Source organism: Amphiura filiformis, chromosome 20 (assembly GCF_039555335.1).
Source record: "Amphiura filiformis chromosome 20, Afil_fr2py, whole genome shotgun sequence".
Taxonomy (NCBI): domain Eukaryota; kingdom Metazoa; phylum Echinodermata; class Ophiuroidea; order Amphilepidida; family Amphiuridae; genus Amphiura; species Amphiura filiformis.
The window spans coordinates 4,988,694-5,009,068 of record NC_092647.1 but is presented as its reverse complement, the minus strand read 5'-3'; the positions used below and the strand labels follow the sequence as shown (position 1 = coordinate 5,009,068).

Here is a 20,375-nt window from a genome sequence, read left to right as displayed (position 1 = left end):
CAGTTTCAAATTTGCCGCCTTTGGCCCCCATGGACCAGATCATGTCACATTTTAGATGAATATTTAAATGAATACAAATCATCAGTCATAATGTATTACCCATTTTACTAAAGTAGTTGACCATTTAGCTTAAAAAAAACAATGTGGAAGATTTTTTCCTACATGATATTCTTGATATTATGACCCACACATGCCCATTGTGGACATCCTTTCAAATGCATTCTACATGTATCAAAACATTAATGTTTGCAAACATTAAGCTGACACATTCATTGTAAAATATATTCACTCTCAAATATTGCAATGGGATAATGTCTGTCAAGGTTCCTATATAAAGTATGAAAATGACAACATGAAATGATTTAATCTCCAATTAGGACAGTAAAATGTAACTTAAAGAAGATTTAAGATAAAGAAATACCAAACATTTTTTTTCTTCTAATTTTTAGCTACGCGACATCTCAAACATTAATATCAACAACTTCATTGGTGCTTGTGTGGACCCTGATCATATGTGTTTGGTATACGAATACTGCAGTAGAGGAAGTCTTCAGGTAAATTGGTTGCATTGTTTTTCTTAGCTTTTGAAGTGGGGTGTAATGAAAAGATTAAATCATACCAGACAAAACGGATAATAATGCATCGCTAGCCCCTGTTGTCTAATCAAACAAGACATTTATATCATTTTTATCAAACAAAGAAATAACATTCCGCCAGAAAAAAGCGAAATCCGTGAATAATGTATACCTAAGCTGGTTTATGTAAATTTTATTTATATACAGGGTGTGTATCGTCGGAAACTTGGTTGTTTGGTATTTTGACGCCACAACTAAACATAACTAAATAACTGGTGTGCTCGAGGAATAAATCAGCTATCACATAATTCTTTAATTTTGATAATTACCACACTGTTCGTGAAATATAAGAATTTTACGAAACTCCCTCATTTTCAAACCTTTCACGGATTCAAATATCAATCAATGATCTGTATTCAGAGTGCTATAATCAGTGAGCATCATCAGCACATGAGGCGTCTATTGTCATTGACAAATATTTGACTTCGTGGAACGGGCTGAAGTAGTTTCGTAAAAAATAATATTTCAAAAACGAAGCTGTCAACTGTCAAAATTCACAAAGTATGTGATAGCTAATATATTCCTCAACCACATCAGATATTTAGTTAAGTTTGGTTTATGCGTTAAAATACCCCAAAAAATTCAGTTTCCGACAATACAGTTCTTTCAGGGACACCCTGTATAGTACAGTACGCAAATGTCACGGACAAGTCATATACAAAATTGATAATAAAAGTTCATTCATTGTGATCAAAAATGCTTTGAAAATGAAATGCATTAGGGAAAGTGTTTCAAAGCATATTACCACCTGCAAATGCAATAACCGTGTGATCTTTAGAATTCGCATCAATGAATTTTCTTACCGATGTTGTTATTATGTCTTTTATTCCAAGGACGTACTATCAAATGATAACATTCGGTTGGACTTTCTATTCAAGTGGTCTTTTGCACAAGATGTAGCTAAGGTAATGTTTTAGTTTTCCTGCCGAGGGGAGGCTCTCGTATTTAAAGTTGGATATCACCCGCGTTCAAGGACTTTCAAAAAGTACACAAAGCAAGCATTTTTCATTAGTGTAAAATGGACCCAAAGCAAGTTCAATTACCGGTCATGTCGGTATATAGCAACCAGTCGAGGGACAGGAAAAAAAATATCTAAAAAGAAAATGTTTTAAGGATTTTTAGCACAATTTCACCCAGACGTTTATCCCCATTTTGTCTGTATCGTTATGACAACTGTTGTAATAATAACAATTAGGTGCAATTAAGGTACACATTTGTGTCTGTCAAAAGCAGACACTTTTGGGCAGGATCGTAAATGAAGAAATAGCCAAAAATCTGCCCGCAGGTGATTTTTTCACAATTTAGGTTTGTTGCGAATTTGTGATGATATTAATGTTAAAAATATTGTCTGATAGTTTCAGACCCGAATTTAACTAGCATCATGTATTTTTGGAGAAATTTTTCAAGGTAATTCCTACTCTCAACATTGTCAATAATATTTTTAAAGGCCGATATCTCAATTTCCAATTTTATAGTACCATGACTTACAAACTCAATATCTTCGCTTAGGAATGTCCGATTAAATTGGGAAAAACGGCATTGTGGAGCAAATTATCTCTATATTTCAGATATGTAAAAACCTCCAAATTGATAACCTGCCCAAAAGTGTCTGTTTTGACATGACACGTCACATTTTCCCGTCTTTCATAGCCTGAGCGAGAAACTCGCGTATTGCGCCCGAGTCGTTTTACTTTTTTTGTACGCAGGTGATATACAACTTGAAATACAAGTCCCTATGCTTCATGTAATAAAATAATATATCACCAAATTCAATCAAATGTAAATTGTAATTCTCGTAATTCAATTCATTCTGTCAACTTAAGTATTCTATGTATAATGTTGCCTTGCACGGTAGACCATTACCACTGGTATTTATAATATATATTAACCCTAACCGAACTAAATCTCACTTAAGCTCACTATGAAAAGCACCGTGCATGCATGGATATCACGTGATTTCGAGCGAGCAAGTCATATATACTCAGGGAATCGCTGGCTGGGTCAGCGAAACCGCCGTGGGTACAGGCCGGTGATCTTGTGTGTGGCATGCGAGGGGTCGCAGGTTCGTGTCCCCGGGGGTGCCAGGTGATTTATTTGTGCATCTTCTCTCCTTTTACGTTTGTTCTTTAAAAAACATGGGTATGGTTAGGGTTAAGGGTTTGAACGGGTTCGACATAGTTATAATGAAATTGTCAATCCTTTCGTCAAGATTACTTCATCGGAACTATGATATGGCCTTTGTTTTAAAAAAATGTGTTTGCGCTGAAGGAGCCACAGCTAGATATTATCCCTATATACAGACGAAATAGTACCTCTCAAAAGAATGAGACAAAATTGGTGGCTCTGAAAAGAGTTGTTCGCACTTAGGGGTCCCTACAACGAGTGTTAATGTACCCGCCCATATAATCAAGTTTTATGTTTCTTCATTACACAGGGCTTAGCGTATATTCACTCTAGCCCAATACATTTACACGGTAGTTTGACGTCCGCAAAGTGTCTTATTGATAGCCGATGGGTATGCAAGGTTAGCGAATTTGGAACCACTAAATTTAGGGAAGGAGAGGAGTTAAAACTCAGCGAGGAGGCGAAATATGCGGGTAAGTACACTCAAAGAAATTTTTTTTTGACTTGTTAGCACAACTTAAATAAAATAAGAATACTCACTTAAAATTGCCCATCTAGTTGCCGTTTACTTATCTTATGTTGTACTAACAAGCCAAAAAAACTCAAAAACTTTGGGATTTTAGATAATGCTAACAATAGACAAAATTTCAATAATTCAGCTTTCGTAAGGCATTTGTTAGTAACAGTTGATCACCTAAGTATCTTTACTAATTTGGACTTGCTGAATCCAAAAAAGGTGGCGAGCAAGCATTATTTTGAGTCTATGACCCTCAAAATTACACCATAAATTACCCCATAGAGTAAAGAATTAAACATGTTCAGATTTCATTCATTAGCATCACAAATTATCCGTCTGGTCATAAGGATTACAAAAATGAAAATTTTGTGCATGCACGACCTGTAGTTGCGGAGTTATGTGCAAAAAGGTCGAAGGTCAATTTTTAAATTGTACAGGGGTCAAAAATTAAAGTTGCTCCGATTTTCATGAAAACTTGTACCAACTTGTTTGTCTAGCTTCAGGCTGTTAGAAAAAGATAGTTTTTCACTATCAGTGATGTACAGTTTAAATGTTATGTGGCCAAAAAGTTATAGGTCTACGACGTATATGTTATAATGGCAGTTGTCCTGTTAAATCGGCTTATCATTTCTACCCAAGTAACTATACATCACAGATGGTGGAAACCTGTCTTTTGTTGTTGGCATAACTTAATTATTTAAGGTGACAGACTGCTTTAACTAATTACCTGATTGTGCCAACTTAAAGAATTAAAGTTAAAGAATTCAAGAAATATGTTCTTGAGTTAGAATGACGTAAAACTAGAATTCGTTGGCATAATAAAAAAAAAAAGTTGAGGCAGCATGTCACCTTAAACCTCTAACCCAACAAATAATCTCTATGTATTTATGCTTTATTACTTAATAATTAATTTTCAAACAATGTACCTGTACTAAAATCATTTGTGAAATGGCTAAATTGAGTTGATAATTATGCCATTTATAGTCATTGTTTATTGTTTTTGCTCAGCACAAATTACATATTTCTTACAAGGTGAACCTATTATCATTATCTTTTCAGAAGCACTGGATATTTGAACAAACGTGCAGCATTGTCGAGTTAAAAATATTGGCCCAACAAGATAGAGTTGACACGATTTTGTATCTTGTATTAAGGGATCTAAAATGAGCGTTTATTGCGTTTCGATAGTATTTTTTGTGGCACATGAGAGCACTTCAGACCTTTCGAATTGTATTCTGAATACGAAGCATGTCTTTCTGATATCAAATAATTTTCATTTTTGAAAATCACAATATAATACAAATGTTATGACAAATTATAAAAATTTGATATTTTTCGAATTTTTGATATATAACAGTCCTCGAAGTAAATTATATAAATCTAATGATATATTCTTAAAGTGTATGTAGGGAGGAAAGTTGACGAAATTGAAAATTTTGACCTTTCATCTTAAAGATATGGATTTGTTTCCCAAAAAGACCTAATTTTTTTTGGTGTTTTGGAAAAAAAATCCATATCTTCAATACGAAAGGTCAAAATTTTCAATTGATCGTCGGCTTTTCAACCCACCTACATACACTTTAAGTATAAATCATCAGATTTATAAAGTTTACTTCAAGTACTGTTAAATATCAAAATATCAATTTTAATGATTTGCCATAAAATGTGTATTAAATTGCGAATTTCACAAATTCAAAATTATTTGATATCAGAAAGACATTCTTCGTATTCAGAATGCAATTCGATATGTCTGATGTGCTCCAATGTCCCAAAATAAATACTGTCCAAACGTTCATACCCCAGCCCTTAACTCACAACTTCAATACATTTTTTGTTATTAATTTTTATCAAAACATGAACTTATATGAACGATAATATCAATATAACTTTAAATTCATATCTTGTTAATTTTAGGACTACTTTGGACAGCGCCAGAGCTTTTGAATCTGACAGATCCCTTGTCGAACGGAACACAGAAGGGAGATGTGTATTCGTATGGAATTATGCTACAGGAAATATTATTTAGAGATACGCCATATCCAACAACCACAAAGACTACCGAAGGTAGGTTACTTAGCGCTATAGACGAATCCATTTTCACGCATTCCTACACCTCAATGGCAGCCATAGCTGGACCCCCATTAGGTCTATTCCACATAAATTGTGAAATGATGTGGCCTTGGCGGGGATATTAAACTGCATTCTATCCCCGTGCTACACGTAGACAAAAGAATGATGAAAGTTTAACAACACAATAAAATTCAACATCGATTTTTAAGCGGATTTAATCCACCCAATTGGGTAGTAACAACACCAGTTTGGTGCAGACCGGTCCCAGTAATGGCCGACTGCATTCTGACCATCACTGGGCTCGTTGGATTCGTCTATTATACCGAGCCACTTTTTGTAATACAAATTACGAAGGCGGAGCAATTTCCTTTTATAAATGTCATACCGTTATATTTGGTACCATTGTATTGCTATCCAGTAATAGTACGTACAAAAATATGTCAACTAATGCCGCTATACGACATCATAGTGTGAGCGCGCCCTCGCAAAATTATGTACAAATGTATAGGTTTGTTTTACAGCAAGAAATTCTACGAACATGCAATTTTCACCGAATTTTCTCCTAAACTATTTCAACCTAACTATAGAGTAAAATTTTGATATCTCTTGGAATCATTTTATAAGAGCAAAATGAGAATCATGGATTTTACTGCAGAATCATATGATTTGCTTCACCAACTCCCATGGTAATGCTTGATGGTTGGTCCTGGTTGTTGGGTAAAAACTAAAAAAAACGGATCTACGAAGTCGTTTGGCGTAAACACGCTCGTTCTTATCCTAGATGAAAAACCCTAAGGGATTTGGTATGATACATCCTCCGTCCTGGTACTAGGGTTAATATTCGTATTATGGGCTGGATTACATTCAGCTGATCCGAAAAACAGCACTTTTGTCACTTAAGATAGACACTTTTACTTTGCTTAATTGTTTATATTGTTTATATTCGAATTGCGTTTACGAGACTATTTAATAGATTCCCGCCACACCCATTAATTACTTTTGTCTTTTGACATCTATCATGTGAAACACATTTATCATGCGCTCATGTATTGGACTTTTCCCTGTGCGCTATACATAATCGTGCCACTTTAAAAGTTTTGATTCATTTTCCACGAGTCTTCACTAGTGGGTGAGGATACAATTCCGATTCTTTCCAGCGTTTTTTCTTCAGAGTAGTGAATACATAATCCATTAAGATAATATATGAAGTGTACATAGAACACCAAACAGAGATTCTCAGTGAAGTTCACTTGAGTGTGCTCGGTTTGGCAATATCAATATGTTTGTAATGCACTTAAATGTATGTATTGTAATTTGTGAAGATTATTATTCATCCAGGTAGTAACAATAACGAAAGGTAAACTACAATCTAGGCAACTAAGATCAGTCAGAAGATCAGGGGCTGATGATGCGTTCAGGATCGAACGTGAAAATTTCCCACTCAAAAACATATTAGTACATTTGCCTAGATTGTAGTGCAAATTTCATTGTATGTACTGTACTTTTCAGAAATTGTACAAGAAGTGAAGGCCAACAAAGACCCTCCATTCCGTCCCGCCATCGAAGACGCGGCATCAGACAAGATGACAGCACTGATGCAAACGTGTTGGCACCAAAATCCAGAAATGCGACCAACGTTTTCTTCTATAGTTTCAGATTTGCAGAAATCTGCAAAGGGAAGGTAAAGGATTTGTTACAGATTTACGACTTGAAGCTTCTGTTCCATGCTAGCACTTGTTCAGTGCGAAAGGGACCATGACAAGCCCTCTCTAATATTACAAAATCCTGTAGTCCTGTCTATGCATATGTATATATTATTACTATGGCTTTAACCCTATCTCTCCACAACCCAATACAATTTAATTATTTTAATCCAAGCAAATCATGTTATTTGAAAGAAAACATTATTTATTCCACCGCCTAGAATCGCGAGATCCCAAGATTTAATAACAATTCTGTCACACATACAGCAAATAAGGCCTTGTATTTTGCAGTACAATCATGTAAAATCAGATAAGTTTAATCAAAATATGAGGGCGTCCTCTTCAGTAAATCTTAGAATATTGTTTTTAAGTAAAATCACTGGAATAGTGTTGTGTTTTCTTGTAGAAAAACAAACTTGATTGACAATATGGTTGATATGATGGAAAAATACACAAATCAGCTAGAAGAAATGGTTGAAGATAGAACGAGACAATTGGCAGATGAGAAGAAAAGAACGGATGAACTATTGTATCAAATCCTTCCAAGGTATGTGTCCAAATTTCTGTAAAACACAGTTTTCAATGGACAAAATGTGACATTTCAAACACTATTTTCAACATGAAACTCTCACTGTGAAACGCCATTATTATCAATTGAGAGTTGAATCCCCAACATATGAGGACCCGAGACTTTTTTGTTTTAAAGACTAAATAGGAGCACACCGGCTGAGTGGGAAAATAAATGTGCAACGGATTAATGGTGGGAACCTTTCATCAAAACTGTACAATAATGATAGAAAACATGTCATATCTGCTGCATCCCAGCAAACACAAAACGTTTTCGACATCATTCGCAAAAGGTTATAAAAGGTTGTCAGAAAACGTTTAAATGTCGGGTTATATAAAGGGTACATTAATGGTATAAAACGTTTTCATTACATTAAATAACATTTGTTGGTAATTTACTGCACAGCAAACACAAATGTTTTACAGAAAACATTTAAATGTCAGGTTATATAAAGGGTTAGTCCCAGTAACTGAGAACGTGACGACATTTACTTTTACATTGGGTATTATCTGCTATGTCACGGTCTCAGGGCCCATCTGAATGTGGCAGCATATAAACAAGGCAGTACATGGGAAATTGGAGAGTACGAAACACGTTTCCCGTCCCTACATGTAAATCACAACCTGCAGTTCAGTAAAACAAAGCTCTAAAGTATCCGAAGTATTTCTAAATTATTATGCTCACCTTGATTTCTTCGTATTTGAACTTATAATGTTAAAAACAGATGATTTTTGCTGCAGTTTCTCTGCGCGACGTGTTATTCATGGAAGGAGCCATTTTAATGTTGCATTGTGGGAATTTCTGTGAGACGGCCTGTGACGTATTTATCCAGGTGTGCGCGATGAAAGGCCTTGGCAGGTGACAGTAGATTGGTCGATCAATTGATTGTACACCCAAACTTATCATTATTCATGCATGTGTTTAGAAATAGACAGTTCATATTCATGAATTCAAGCAAACGTATTATTAAAATGTATGAATAATTCAAATCAAAAATCAAACGGAACAAAAAAACCAACCCAATCTGCCATATACCGCCTGAAGGAGAATTTATGTAAACAACGCCACCACGTGGCTCTAGAAAATAAACAAAGTTTGACCTTTTCAACTTCATCCGGTTCTTCCTTCGGACTTAGGTTTTGGTACCGAATTTTTCGCTCCACAAAAGTTGGAAAGAAAACACCTTTATACGGATTATTTTTCAAAAGCAATGATATCAATATTTAGGTAAGCATCAGAAGAAACTATGGAATAGTGAAAAACGTCTACCAACAGAATTGTATAATTGAAAATTTAGGAAATGTGTGCAATTTCTGGATGTGTGTGTCATAAAGGCCAGATATCTAGGACGAAAGAACCGGTTCATTTAAACGTCCAAATGATTATGTATGTGTTCGATCTTCCTAGTTACTAGGACTAATAAAGGGTATAAAAACGTTTTAATAACATTCCAAAAACATTTTTGAAAACTAGGTACAAATCATTCTAAACAGAATGTTATTTTGGGGTTGAAAAAATATTTAGCAAAAAATGTTTGCCCAAAATATTTACAATAACGTTTTTAAAATGTTTTCACGACCTTTATATAACCCGACAATTAAATGTTATTAAAACGTTTTGTAAAAAAACATTTTAAGAACATTTCTGTGTTTGCTGGGTGCAAATATTTTAACATAATGTTATTTAAGTGTTGACAAAATATTTAGCCAAAAATGTTTGTAAAAATAGTTTACAATGACATTTGGAAAACATTAAAAATATTGTTGTAGTGTGTTTTCATACAAAACGTTTTAAAACGTTATCATGACCTTTATATAACCCGACATTTTAATGTTATTAAAACGTTTTTACCTAAACCAAAACCCAAAATATAATCTTATTTAAAACGTTTTAAAAACGTTTTTGTGTTTACTGGGATGTTACTCTGACATTTGCAAATGTTTGCCTGTACAGCTTTGTATTTCATTGTAGTGATTTCAAGCACCTTTTTCAGACGACTTGCGATAAAATAGTCCCTCTCTTTTTTCTGCCCAGCTCTAGTGGCATCTAACGAGAAGAGTTGACCTATGACGTCATGTGTTTACATTCAAGACGCCCTCTTTTTTGTTTCATACCTATAATACACATTGTTGAAAAACCTGTGTTACTTAAATTTTGCGCTAATATGTACCTAAAATATATCCTCAAGAAGACGTGGTGTTAATGGTGTCATTAAAATTAATAGTGCCGACTGGTTATGCGGCATCACGTGCCATTTTATGTACCACGTTATTTTCACTTAGTGCTGTCTAATGTCTTACATTTGAATACCCCAAAACAGATCAGTAGCAGAGGACCTCAAACAAGGTATAGCAGTTGCACCTGAAACATTTGAAGAAGTCACCATTTTCTTCAGTGATATTGTTGGATTTACGAAGTTGGCGGCTTCTAGCTCACCTATGGAGGTAAGTTATCATGTTCGACTATAAACATGATAAAAATAAACATCAGATTATACGCAATGTGAGAAATGTGCTTCGCTTCCAGCTTTTTAATTGGTATATTCCTTTGTTAATTCCTTTTTTCTTTTTGTTGTCTACTTGCCAATATACAGGGTGTCCCTGAAAGAACTGTATCGTCGGAAACGTAATTGTTTGGGTATTTTAACGCCACAACTAAACATAACTAAATACTTGAATTTTGACAATTGACTATTCCGTTCTTGAAAATTTTCAAGCATTTCTACGGATTCAAATATCAATCGATGATCTATATAGTATAGCTAGAGTGTTGAGGCATCTTGCTTTAATAATGTCGCGTTATTCCCGCTGGATTGAGTAAATGTTTCTACCGCTGTTTTATTTATTTCCCGATCCACAACATAATCCAAAGCTTAAATCTCAATAAAAAAATCCTTGCCACAGATACACAAAATTTAAGTTAAAATAATAATTAAAAAAATAATTAAACCCGCATTCCGTAGGGCTTACGTTTTTAACTTGGGAAGGGCTTTGAGACTAACTATTAAGATTAAAAATTAAGATGGCCTAGCACTGCGAATCATTAGCGCATGATGCGTCTGTTGTCATTGATAGATATTGACTGTGTGGAAAGGCTTGAAAATGAGGCAGTTTCGTAAAATTCTTGTATTTCAAAAACGGAACGGTCAATTGTCAAAATTCCAAAAGTATGTGATAGCTGATATGTTCATCAACAACATCGGTTATTTAGTTACGTTTGCCGTATGCGTTAAAGTACCCAAAATCAGTTCCCGACGACACATTTCTTTCAGGGACACCCTGTACACAATATGTAACTAATTATGCATTCTGTATTTTGTATTGTTATCCATTGCAGATTGTAGTGATGCTGAATAGCTTATACACAGGCTTTGACCATATCCTTGAAAATTATGACGTGTATAAGGTGCGTGCCGTTTTATTTAAGTCGTGCAATTAATCGGCTATCTAACTGAGTTAGATCAAATCAGTGAAATTTAAATTATTTTTTTACTAGGTTGGTCTGAAGGAAATGACCCGGGGAAATGATAATTATATTGAATACAAAAATATTGCACCCGTCTTCGGTTCGTGCAATATCTTTCTATTTTGTCCAATATTATATTATTTCCAATAATACGCTAACTGAGCTGGATGCATGATTTTGGGTGTCTTCTATCAGGCTGTAGACAACCTAGACTTCTCCGTAGTCCACTTGCCCATGCATACTCTGTGTATTACATAAAACGCGGATTTGTATTAATTTGTGTGCACAATTCGTCGGCTGTATTCCATAGTGGCGTATAGTGGGGCGCCGCGAATAAACAACTTTTCGAGAAAATCGGGTTTGAAGAAATGTCAATTTAAAATCGAGTTGTGTAAATCAGACATTCATTATATTTTGTAAATGATGTGAAATTTCTGTAGTAAACTAAATAGATTTTATTTTTATATATTTTTCAAAAGAAATAAATGCATAATACGCCGTATAATCCCTATGGCGTTACGTTTCGTCGGCTTCATTCCATAGTGGCGTATAGGTCCGATACGTCACTATGACATGTAGAGAGGTGTACGCCACTATGACATACAATGTTTTTCATTTTTGCCGATATTTCATAATTATAAAATGTGTATAAAAAGTGGCGTATGGTCGATACGCCACTATGGAAAACACAAAATTTCACTTTGTAACTATACGCCACATTTAATTAATTAATTACTAATTAATTAGCTAAATTTGACTAATGAGACTTAGAAAAATGAAAGAGAACATCATTAAAAACATATGTGCCAATTTAAAAAAAATGACCAAAAATCACTATACGCCACTATGGAATACAGCCAACAAATTGATAGATATTCACATCTGATATTTTCAGTCACCATACTCTCTCTGTTTGTTAGCTTCCCAAGTGGACTACTTACTTTGGGTTGCGGTTAAGATTCTTAACACGGGGCTCTATGGAGAGTTAGGCCAATTTCTGGCCTAACTAAAATTGGCCATGATGTAATGCATCTTTAAATGAATCTGGCTTGTGATTGGTCGCACAGATCTCGGTATTGTTTAAATCCTCCGGGCACGTGCCATTACCATTAACTACACCGTACACAACAATCTATGGAATTTGCGGCACGTTTGTGGTGGCGCGAAAGTTAAACTCTCAGCTGAGTCCTGATTTTTTCTCTCTCAATATTTTCATATGTCAGTTTGCTCGAGCCCCAAACACTTAATATTTATTATTTCCATTACAGGTTGAAACCATTGGTGACGCATACATGGTTGCCAGTGGACTTCCTAAGCGTAATGGCAACCAACATGCTGGAGAGGTTGGCACCATGGCCCTCGATCTGATGAGTTACATGAGGACTCATAAAATTGAACATAAGCCTGATACAAAATTACAGCTTCGAATTGGAATTCATTCAGGTATATTCACGGTCAATGCAATGCAATGATAATATATGTTATAGTAAATGCAACAAAATTATATAGGATGGTTGGTGGTATTAAGAGCCCTGGTAACCTGAAACAGTGCTCATTGGCAGCGGATGTGTCTTAAGTTTAACGGTTTTTTAAGTTTAAAAGGTACAGAAATCACTCAGACTCCGGGGATTTATACTCTGTATAAACATTAACAGATTATGCAACGCAACATTGAAGTAAAGTGGGTTTTTTTTATGAATAAATGGAGTTTTGATCATTCAAAATAAACCATTGTTCATCAGAGTCTTAGAAACCTGATACAGTGCTCATTGGCAGCGGATATATCTTAAGTTTAACGGCTTTTTAAGTTTAAAAAGTACAGATATCAATCAGACTCCGGGGATTTATACTTTGTATAAACATTAACAGATTATGCAACGCAACCTTGAAGTAAAAGGTTTTTTTGCGAATAAAATGAGTTTTGATCATTCAAAATGATACATTGTTCATTATGTTTTTCACAAAATCAACAGGTCCCGTTGTGGCGGGCGTGGTCGGTGAAAAAATGCCTCGATACTGTTTATTTGGAGATACGGTAAACTACGCTTCACGAATGGAATCAAGTGGCTTAGGTATGTGTATGAACTACGTGTATTGTATCTGATAATACAAAGATGGTTTCAAAAGTTGGTTATATAGATGAGTTGACCTCAATATTTACCAACAAAGGAAAGGGACTGGTATATCAATATGCTTGAGTGAACCCCATGTAACCACTACACTGTTCAATGGCCTTATTGTGATGTGGCGGGAGTTTTAAAAACACGAGCCCTGAACAAAATATGATGCGCGCGCATACTGTCTGGCAAAACACAATGGAAATTGTGATGATGCGTGCGAATACTGCCAGGCATTGACGTCAGAAGTCAACTCATCTATAGATGTGCCTGGGCAATATTCCGAGAGGCTAATGATAAAGGCTTGACTGATCTCTGGAGAAATGTCATAGAGAACAAAATCGCAAGGAGCACAATATTCGTATGCATTCAACGATTTTATTGTTTCGTTGTATTATCTTGTAAGAGACGGCTTCAAAACTCGACCGCCGGTTGACCGCCGGTTGATGGCTGTGCAACCGCGTCCATTAGAACAATAGAAACCGGCTCCAATTTAAAGCCGTCCGTATATTTAAGTGTGGCATGTATGATGTGACTAAATTTTATGTTCATTATTTTAATAAAATCAATAACTTGTTTGTTACTGCACAGCTTTACGCATACACGTCAGTCCAGAGTGCCAAGATATTCTGGTCAAAATTGGAGGATTTCATATTGTTCTTAGAGGGGAAACAGAAATGAAGGCAAGTCAAAAATGCACCATTTTTTAAACAGTTATGAATCGATATCATTGTAGCCCATTTTGCTTTCATTTGCGAATAAGAAAGAATCCAAGGAGCCATAATTGAAAAGCATATAAGTGTTAAAAAGCGCAATGATTTATAGTGCGCTTCGCACAGGTACAACGTTGATTCATAAGCCTCAGCACACTTTGCAGTGCTATGCACGTGTTATGAAAATGGTACATATCCCGATTCTTTAACACCCGTACCAGATCCAGGAGGGCCATATATAGATAACAAATCAAGAGTAAAATTGAATGAGAATGTATAATCCCTGCCATGATACCTAGGCTGACTTTGAGTATTCTTGTTTAAATAATGCGTTCTACTCTTTTTATCCACTTTTCTCTAGGGCAAAGGTAAAATCATTACATACTTCCTTCAAGGCAAAGAGGATTCAACAAAGAGTTACCAAGTCTTGCAGATGCCGTTGGTCTCGAAGATCATGAATTCAAATAATATTTTGGAAAGTAAATCACTGTTGCCTTTTCAAATTTTGTGATACCGTGACTTTATAATGGAGTGCAAAGAAAGAAAGGATTAAAACTGCCGTATAGCGGATGCACTAAACAATATCGGTTAAAATAATCGTGTTTCTAACGAGTTCACCAACCAGTGTAAAAATTCCAGCGTCGTAAAGTAGATAACAGAGCTTCGAAGTTCTGTTCCAACGACAGATTGTCAATGCACCTATATATTAAACAGGATTTGTTTTAAAGTGTACATAACCGTGTAACTACTATATTGCACCTTGAATTCTTTCATATGACTTTAAAAAGCCTTATACTGCCTTCATTATGTATCATGAAAACAGTACTTCTATTTTTTGGCAGAGTCCTTCGTAATTGCGACGTGTGCCCTCTGCAACTTCTGTATTTACGCATGATCATGATGTATGTTACAATGGGGGCCGTCGTAACTAATCGACATTCTTGTTTCCAAGCATCTCCAAAATAGGTATTAACCGTTTTTGGAGAATGACGTCATACTTCAATGCACGTGGACCGTGCCATATTGCTCACACAGTACTATCTGCCCATACACGTCCGAGTCCGGGTACAAAAATCTATTCCCCAGAACACAAATTTGAGTTGATATTTTGGGAAAGGAGTTGATATCAATACTTTTTTTCTTAATAGGTCTTGAAACTTTGAACTTCAAAAATTTTAACCGTTAAAACAGCAAAAATATTTAGAATATATACAGTCATTTTAACTCAACAATAAATTTCCAACGCAAAGAAAAGGTAATTGGCTAAGTAACATTATATGGCCGCGGAAATATGATTTTGTTTTTTAACTAATTATTATAATATGTGATGTGATCAGGCAAAATGAGTCGGTTGTCGGGAATATTGATAATAGCCTATAATAGTATTCAACTTCTTGAATCGAAAAATTAATTATGATGAGAATAGCTCATATAATGAAATTTACAATTGAAAACTGGATTTTGATTTTGATCGACATCAGACTCATTTAGCTTCGTATCACATAATGTTGTTAATATTTGACATATATAATATGAACAGTATTTTTTGTAAACTGATGCTATTTGTACATACTCGTACATTACAAATCACATTGGCCGAGAATTGCCTACTCGAATCAATGTTCATTCTGAAGACTAGTCCTACAGGATTCCCGAACGGTGCTTAAAACGCCCAATAAGTGACCAAATTCTTTTATTATATGTGTGCTCACATCGAGACATACGATTGAACTTCCGGTTCAGTTATTATATGTACAGGGTGTCTCAATTAAAACGAAACCCAACTTTGACAGCTTTTTATATTTATTGTCAATGGTCAGAATCTTTATAATATTCTTCAGCCTTTGAAAATTAAAAATACACTTATTGTGTCAGAATTTTTGAAATCAGTATTTTCTTAAATCAATGTCACTTAAGTTTTCTGTGGAAAATAAATGGAAATTCAAACTGACTGCTTTTATGTGTTGAAAAAGCAAAACGCTGATGCCAAAGTGACGGTATTTTTCTATCATAGTTCAAACCTTGCAAGACGTTTTTGTATGTGCACAAATCAATTAGCAAATCAACGTTTCAAATGTTACCATAAATATTTATCTACTATGCACGCAGAACGATGTGATTCAATCATGAACAGTATGATTCGACTATGTACGTATTTATAAATACGCACGTGATCACCTAATTTTTTTAAATTTTGGATTTATAATTTTTGGATTTCACCTACGCGTTGCATAACAGCTTGAAGACAGTATCGAAGTGACCTTCAGCATATCGCGTGGTCTTCCTGCACATTTAAATACAAAGGCAACAACATTGGCTTTTTTGTTTGGTTCAACTTTGTGATCATATTGAAACGTTTCCGTCGATAAGTATTTTTCAGATTTTTCCGTTGTCGTTGGCAAATACTTTCCAAATGTTGTTTTTGAAAACATATTACAAATTCGGAATCCTTCACGTGTAATAATTTTGCTATTCAATTTATATTTAAATTTGATGATATTTGTCTAAAAAGTTCGTATCCTATTCAATGGCATGAGGATTTGGTCTCTCTTGCTGGTTTTTGGTACTCGTGCCCATGGGTCACGTGCGTATCTATAAATATGTATTTATAAATATAGTCGAAGCATGCTGATGAACAAAATGAACTCAAAAACTGAAGTGAGGGATATCAAATTAAGATTAAAGACGATACGATTTAAAATGTCAAAGTTTTTCATAGTATAATTCCAAGAAAAAAACTCACTTTTTTCCATACAGTTTCGGCAATCCACTCTGTTGCCTTTCTCAATGGTGTCTGCCAATCGATCCTTTGTTTAAAGATTTGTACAAATCTGACCACTATACATAAATGTGTGAGAAAAGGGATAAAATTTGGATTGCGTTGTGAGATACCCTATTTTATCCCTTTTATTGTGTGAAACGGACCCTGATATAGAGGGAGATGGCCATTTCTTTAGGGACTAATAACTAATACATTGTTCTGTACAAAGAAACAAATTATAGGATAATTCATAAGTGGTTGACCCATTACTCAGGAAAAAATGCTTTTGAGCTGCGAGTGCAATTGTAAATTTAAAATATAAATTTATATCTCCAATTATAAGAATAAAGATCAATAATGGAATACCGTTAGGAATGGCTTCAAAATCCAACCGCTGGTCGACCGCAGCGGCGCGCTATCGCTTTATCAGAATCAGTTTAACCGTGTTCTCTTGTTCCGAACAATATAAACCAAGTTAAATCGTCGGTTCTTGCAGGTCATCTCTTCCATTGTCTAATTAAAGTTTGTAGGATAAGATATTCTTAAAGAATCTGACAGCAAAGTGTTTTTGTGGAATTCGCAATCTGAATACGAGAAATGTCCTTCTAATATCAAATAATTTTGATTTGCTGACATATTATTGAAAATTGATATTTATTTATTTTTCATATTTAACAGTCCTCGAAATACAATTTATAAATCTACTGATATGTACTTTAAGTGTATGTAGCTGGGAGAAAAAGCCAATGATCATTTGACAGCTTTTCCTTTTGTATTGAAGATACACATTTATTTCCAAAAAAAGACCGTATTTTATCTTTTGGGGAATTAATGTATATCTACAATACGAAAGTCGATAATTTCAAATGATCGTCTGCTTTTCTTCCCAGCTACATATACTTTAAGTAAATGTCATTAGATTTATACTTCGAGTACTGCTAAATATCAAAAACATCAATTTTTAATAATTTGCCATAAAAATATATCGCGAATTTATAAAAAATCAAATGTTTGATATTCTTCGTATTCAGAAGGTAATTTGATATGTCTGATGTGCTCTCAGACCCCACACAAATACTTTGGGGGAACAGACACATGAGGAGTCAACCGGGGTCAAAAAATACAAGGATTATAGGATAAAGGTCACCAAAGTCAACGAGATCAATTTTTCAACAATATTAACATTCACTTTTGTCAAAAGCGCGTTTGTTTCTATTTGATCCATGATTATAGTGCAAGACGTTTTCAAGTGCAAAATATTGATTATCGATAACTGAATATTGATTAGAAACGTAATTGTTTGGGTATTTTAACGCCACAACTAAACATAACTAAATAACTGGTGTGGTTGAGGAACTAATCAGCTATATCACATGAATTTTGACAATACCATACCGTTCTTGAAATATAAGAATTTTACGAAACTCCCTCATTTTCAAGATTTTCCACGGATTCAAATATCAATCGATGATATAGTATAGTCGGAGTGCTGATACCATCTTAATTTAATAATTCATCTCACCCCCCCCCCCCACACGCATTAGTAAAATCGCCTGTGTTTTCGCGTTATTCTTGCTGGATTGAGTAAATTTCAGTTATTTTCCGCTTTTTAATTTGTTCCCGATCCACCGCACAAAAATCTCACGTCTGACATCGTCAGACGTCAACATAGTCCAAAGCGTAAATCTCAATAATAAATTCTTCATCTTGACCACATTGCAAAAGGTGTGCTATCCCTGTCACAGATACACAAAATTAAAGTAAAAAAAATGAATAAAAATATTAATTAAAACCGTATTCCTATTAGGTGTTTAACTTGGGAAGGGCTTTGATGCGAACTATGAAGGTTAAAAATTAAGCTGGCCTAATCACAGCGCATCATCAGCGCAAGATGCGTCTTTTGTTATTGATATTGACTCCGTGGAAAGGCTTGAAAATGAGGGAGTTTCGTAAAATTATTTTATCTCATAAACGGAGCGATCAATATTGTCAGAATTCAAGAAGTATGTGATAGCTGATATGTTCCTCAACATCAGCAGTTATTTAGTTACATTTGGTGTATGCGTTAAAGTACCCAAAAATGTCAGTCCCGACAATACATTTCTTTCAGGGACACCTTGTAAAACCGCAATCAATTTAGATCAACTTTAAATCATCATATCTCAAAAGTAGTTTTATAAGACTTTTAAGCATTTTGCACTACAGTCTTCAATTAGAAGTAACCTTACGAAAAGCATCATTGTATAAACTGGGTAGTAATTGTTTATTTAACAATATTATTCCTTCACATGTGCGTAATTGTTGTTATTGTGTGAATGATGTCACCCCCATCAAGAAATAAATATTGTGTGATAGTCACAGTTATATTTATATTGGTTGTTTTGTTTTGTCTTTGATTGTATGTACTATTTTGAGTATTATTACCTTTGCTGACAGACGATTCATCGGTAAAAAATAACGTCAAATAATACAATGATCGTTAACACCCACCCAGTGGTATTAATTTAAAATTGATACCGGAGATTTCAACTGTTCAATAACATACTTAAAACTGCGACTTTACACTGGGTTCGTCGCCAGATAATATTTCTAACAGCATTGTACAAACAATATGAATGCATTATCGTCAGAAGGGAACTTGGGAATTAATATGGTACCTAACTAAACCAGTTGTCTTCCAATTTTAGGTTCAAGCTATAACGAAAGCAGGGTATGTGGGCCTAATGGAACTAATATTCTCCAAAGTAGCCAATATCTGAGTCAAAGTCACAACTTTGACATCTGATCGCGAGATGTTGGTAAGTACTACATACTGCAGTTACTGTCCGTTTTCCTATACACAATGCACAGTGCTCTCACCATTGACGCGCGACCTTTACAAATAGTGTATGTTAGAAGTATATGCATTTGGCCTAGTTAACATCACTGTGTGAAAAATAACCGGCCAATATTTAAAGTATTCTCCAAACTTCTAGCAAATATATTTCTCTAAAATTACAGCTAGGTTAGATGTTCAGAAATAGTCGCACTTTCGTAAAATATGAGTGAGGGCAAGGTATAGCTAGCACATAGCTAGCTAAGGCAATAGAAACAAATTAGTTCGATCTTTCGATCGACCATCGATGCTTGTTCGATCCGTGTTATTTATGAAATCAATTAATTTACTATTGTTAATTATCATAATGTAGTAATTATTTCCTTTAGTGATATTGACCGATATGAAGGTAGCATTAATTCTTATTAATTAGTTGATAGTTCATTAATAACAGACATCGAAGCAGCATCGACGGTCGATCCAAAGATCGAACAAATTTGTTTCTGGTGCCTAACTCCCCGTGTTAATTGAATGGAGATTTGACCGAAAATATTGGTAACGGACCGCTCAGTTCTGAAGGATGCCACAAAAAAACGGTACAAGCTACATTTAAAGTATTCTATGAAATTCTAGAAAAAATAGTTTTGTAACATGTCCTAAATTTTTAGCTAATTTAGGTGTTTGGAAATAGTCCACATACCATTGTTTCCTTGCGTCTCCTTTATATTCGGTTACCCAACTGAAACTATAATATACCAGCTCATTGCGATACCGCACATATAAAACAGACACATGTGCACAACCAGAGAAGATCTGATTTAATCAGTTGAGCTGTTTTCAATTAGTGTTATCTTGGTTTAATAGCTTTTAATGGGGTTTAAGTCCTG

At 34.8% G+C, this 20,375-nt stretch overlaps 1 protein-coding gene across 1 annotated transcript in view; it reads left to right on the top strand.

Annotated features, from left to right (window-relative positions):
- Positions 1-17,083, top strand: part of LOC140142573 (atrial natriuretic peptide receptor 1-like) — a 258,604-nt gene extending 241,521 nt beyond the window's left edge. Inside the window, 13 exon segments of the mRNA XM_072164567.1 lie at positions 450-554; positions 1,469-1,540; positions 3,070-3,232; positions 5,191-5,340; positions 6,856-7,027; positions 7,456-7,596; positions 9,938-10,061; positions 10,954-11,022; positions 12,351-12,525; positions 13,056-13,154; positions 13,791-13,882; positions 14,274-14,310; positions 14,313-17,083. Coding sequence (XP_072020668.1) covers positions 450-554; positions 1,469-1,540; positions 3,070-3,232; positions 5,191-5,340; positions 6,856-7,027; positions 7,456-7,596; positions 9,938-10,061; positions 10,954-11,022; positions 12,351-12,525; positions 13,056-13,154; positions 13,791-13,882; positions 14,274-14,310; positions 14,313-14,380 — 1,467 coding nt within the window. The 3' untranslated portion in view covers positions 14,381-17,083.
- The last annotated feature ends 3,292 nt before the right edge of the window (positions 17,084-20,375 follow it).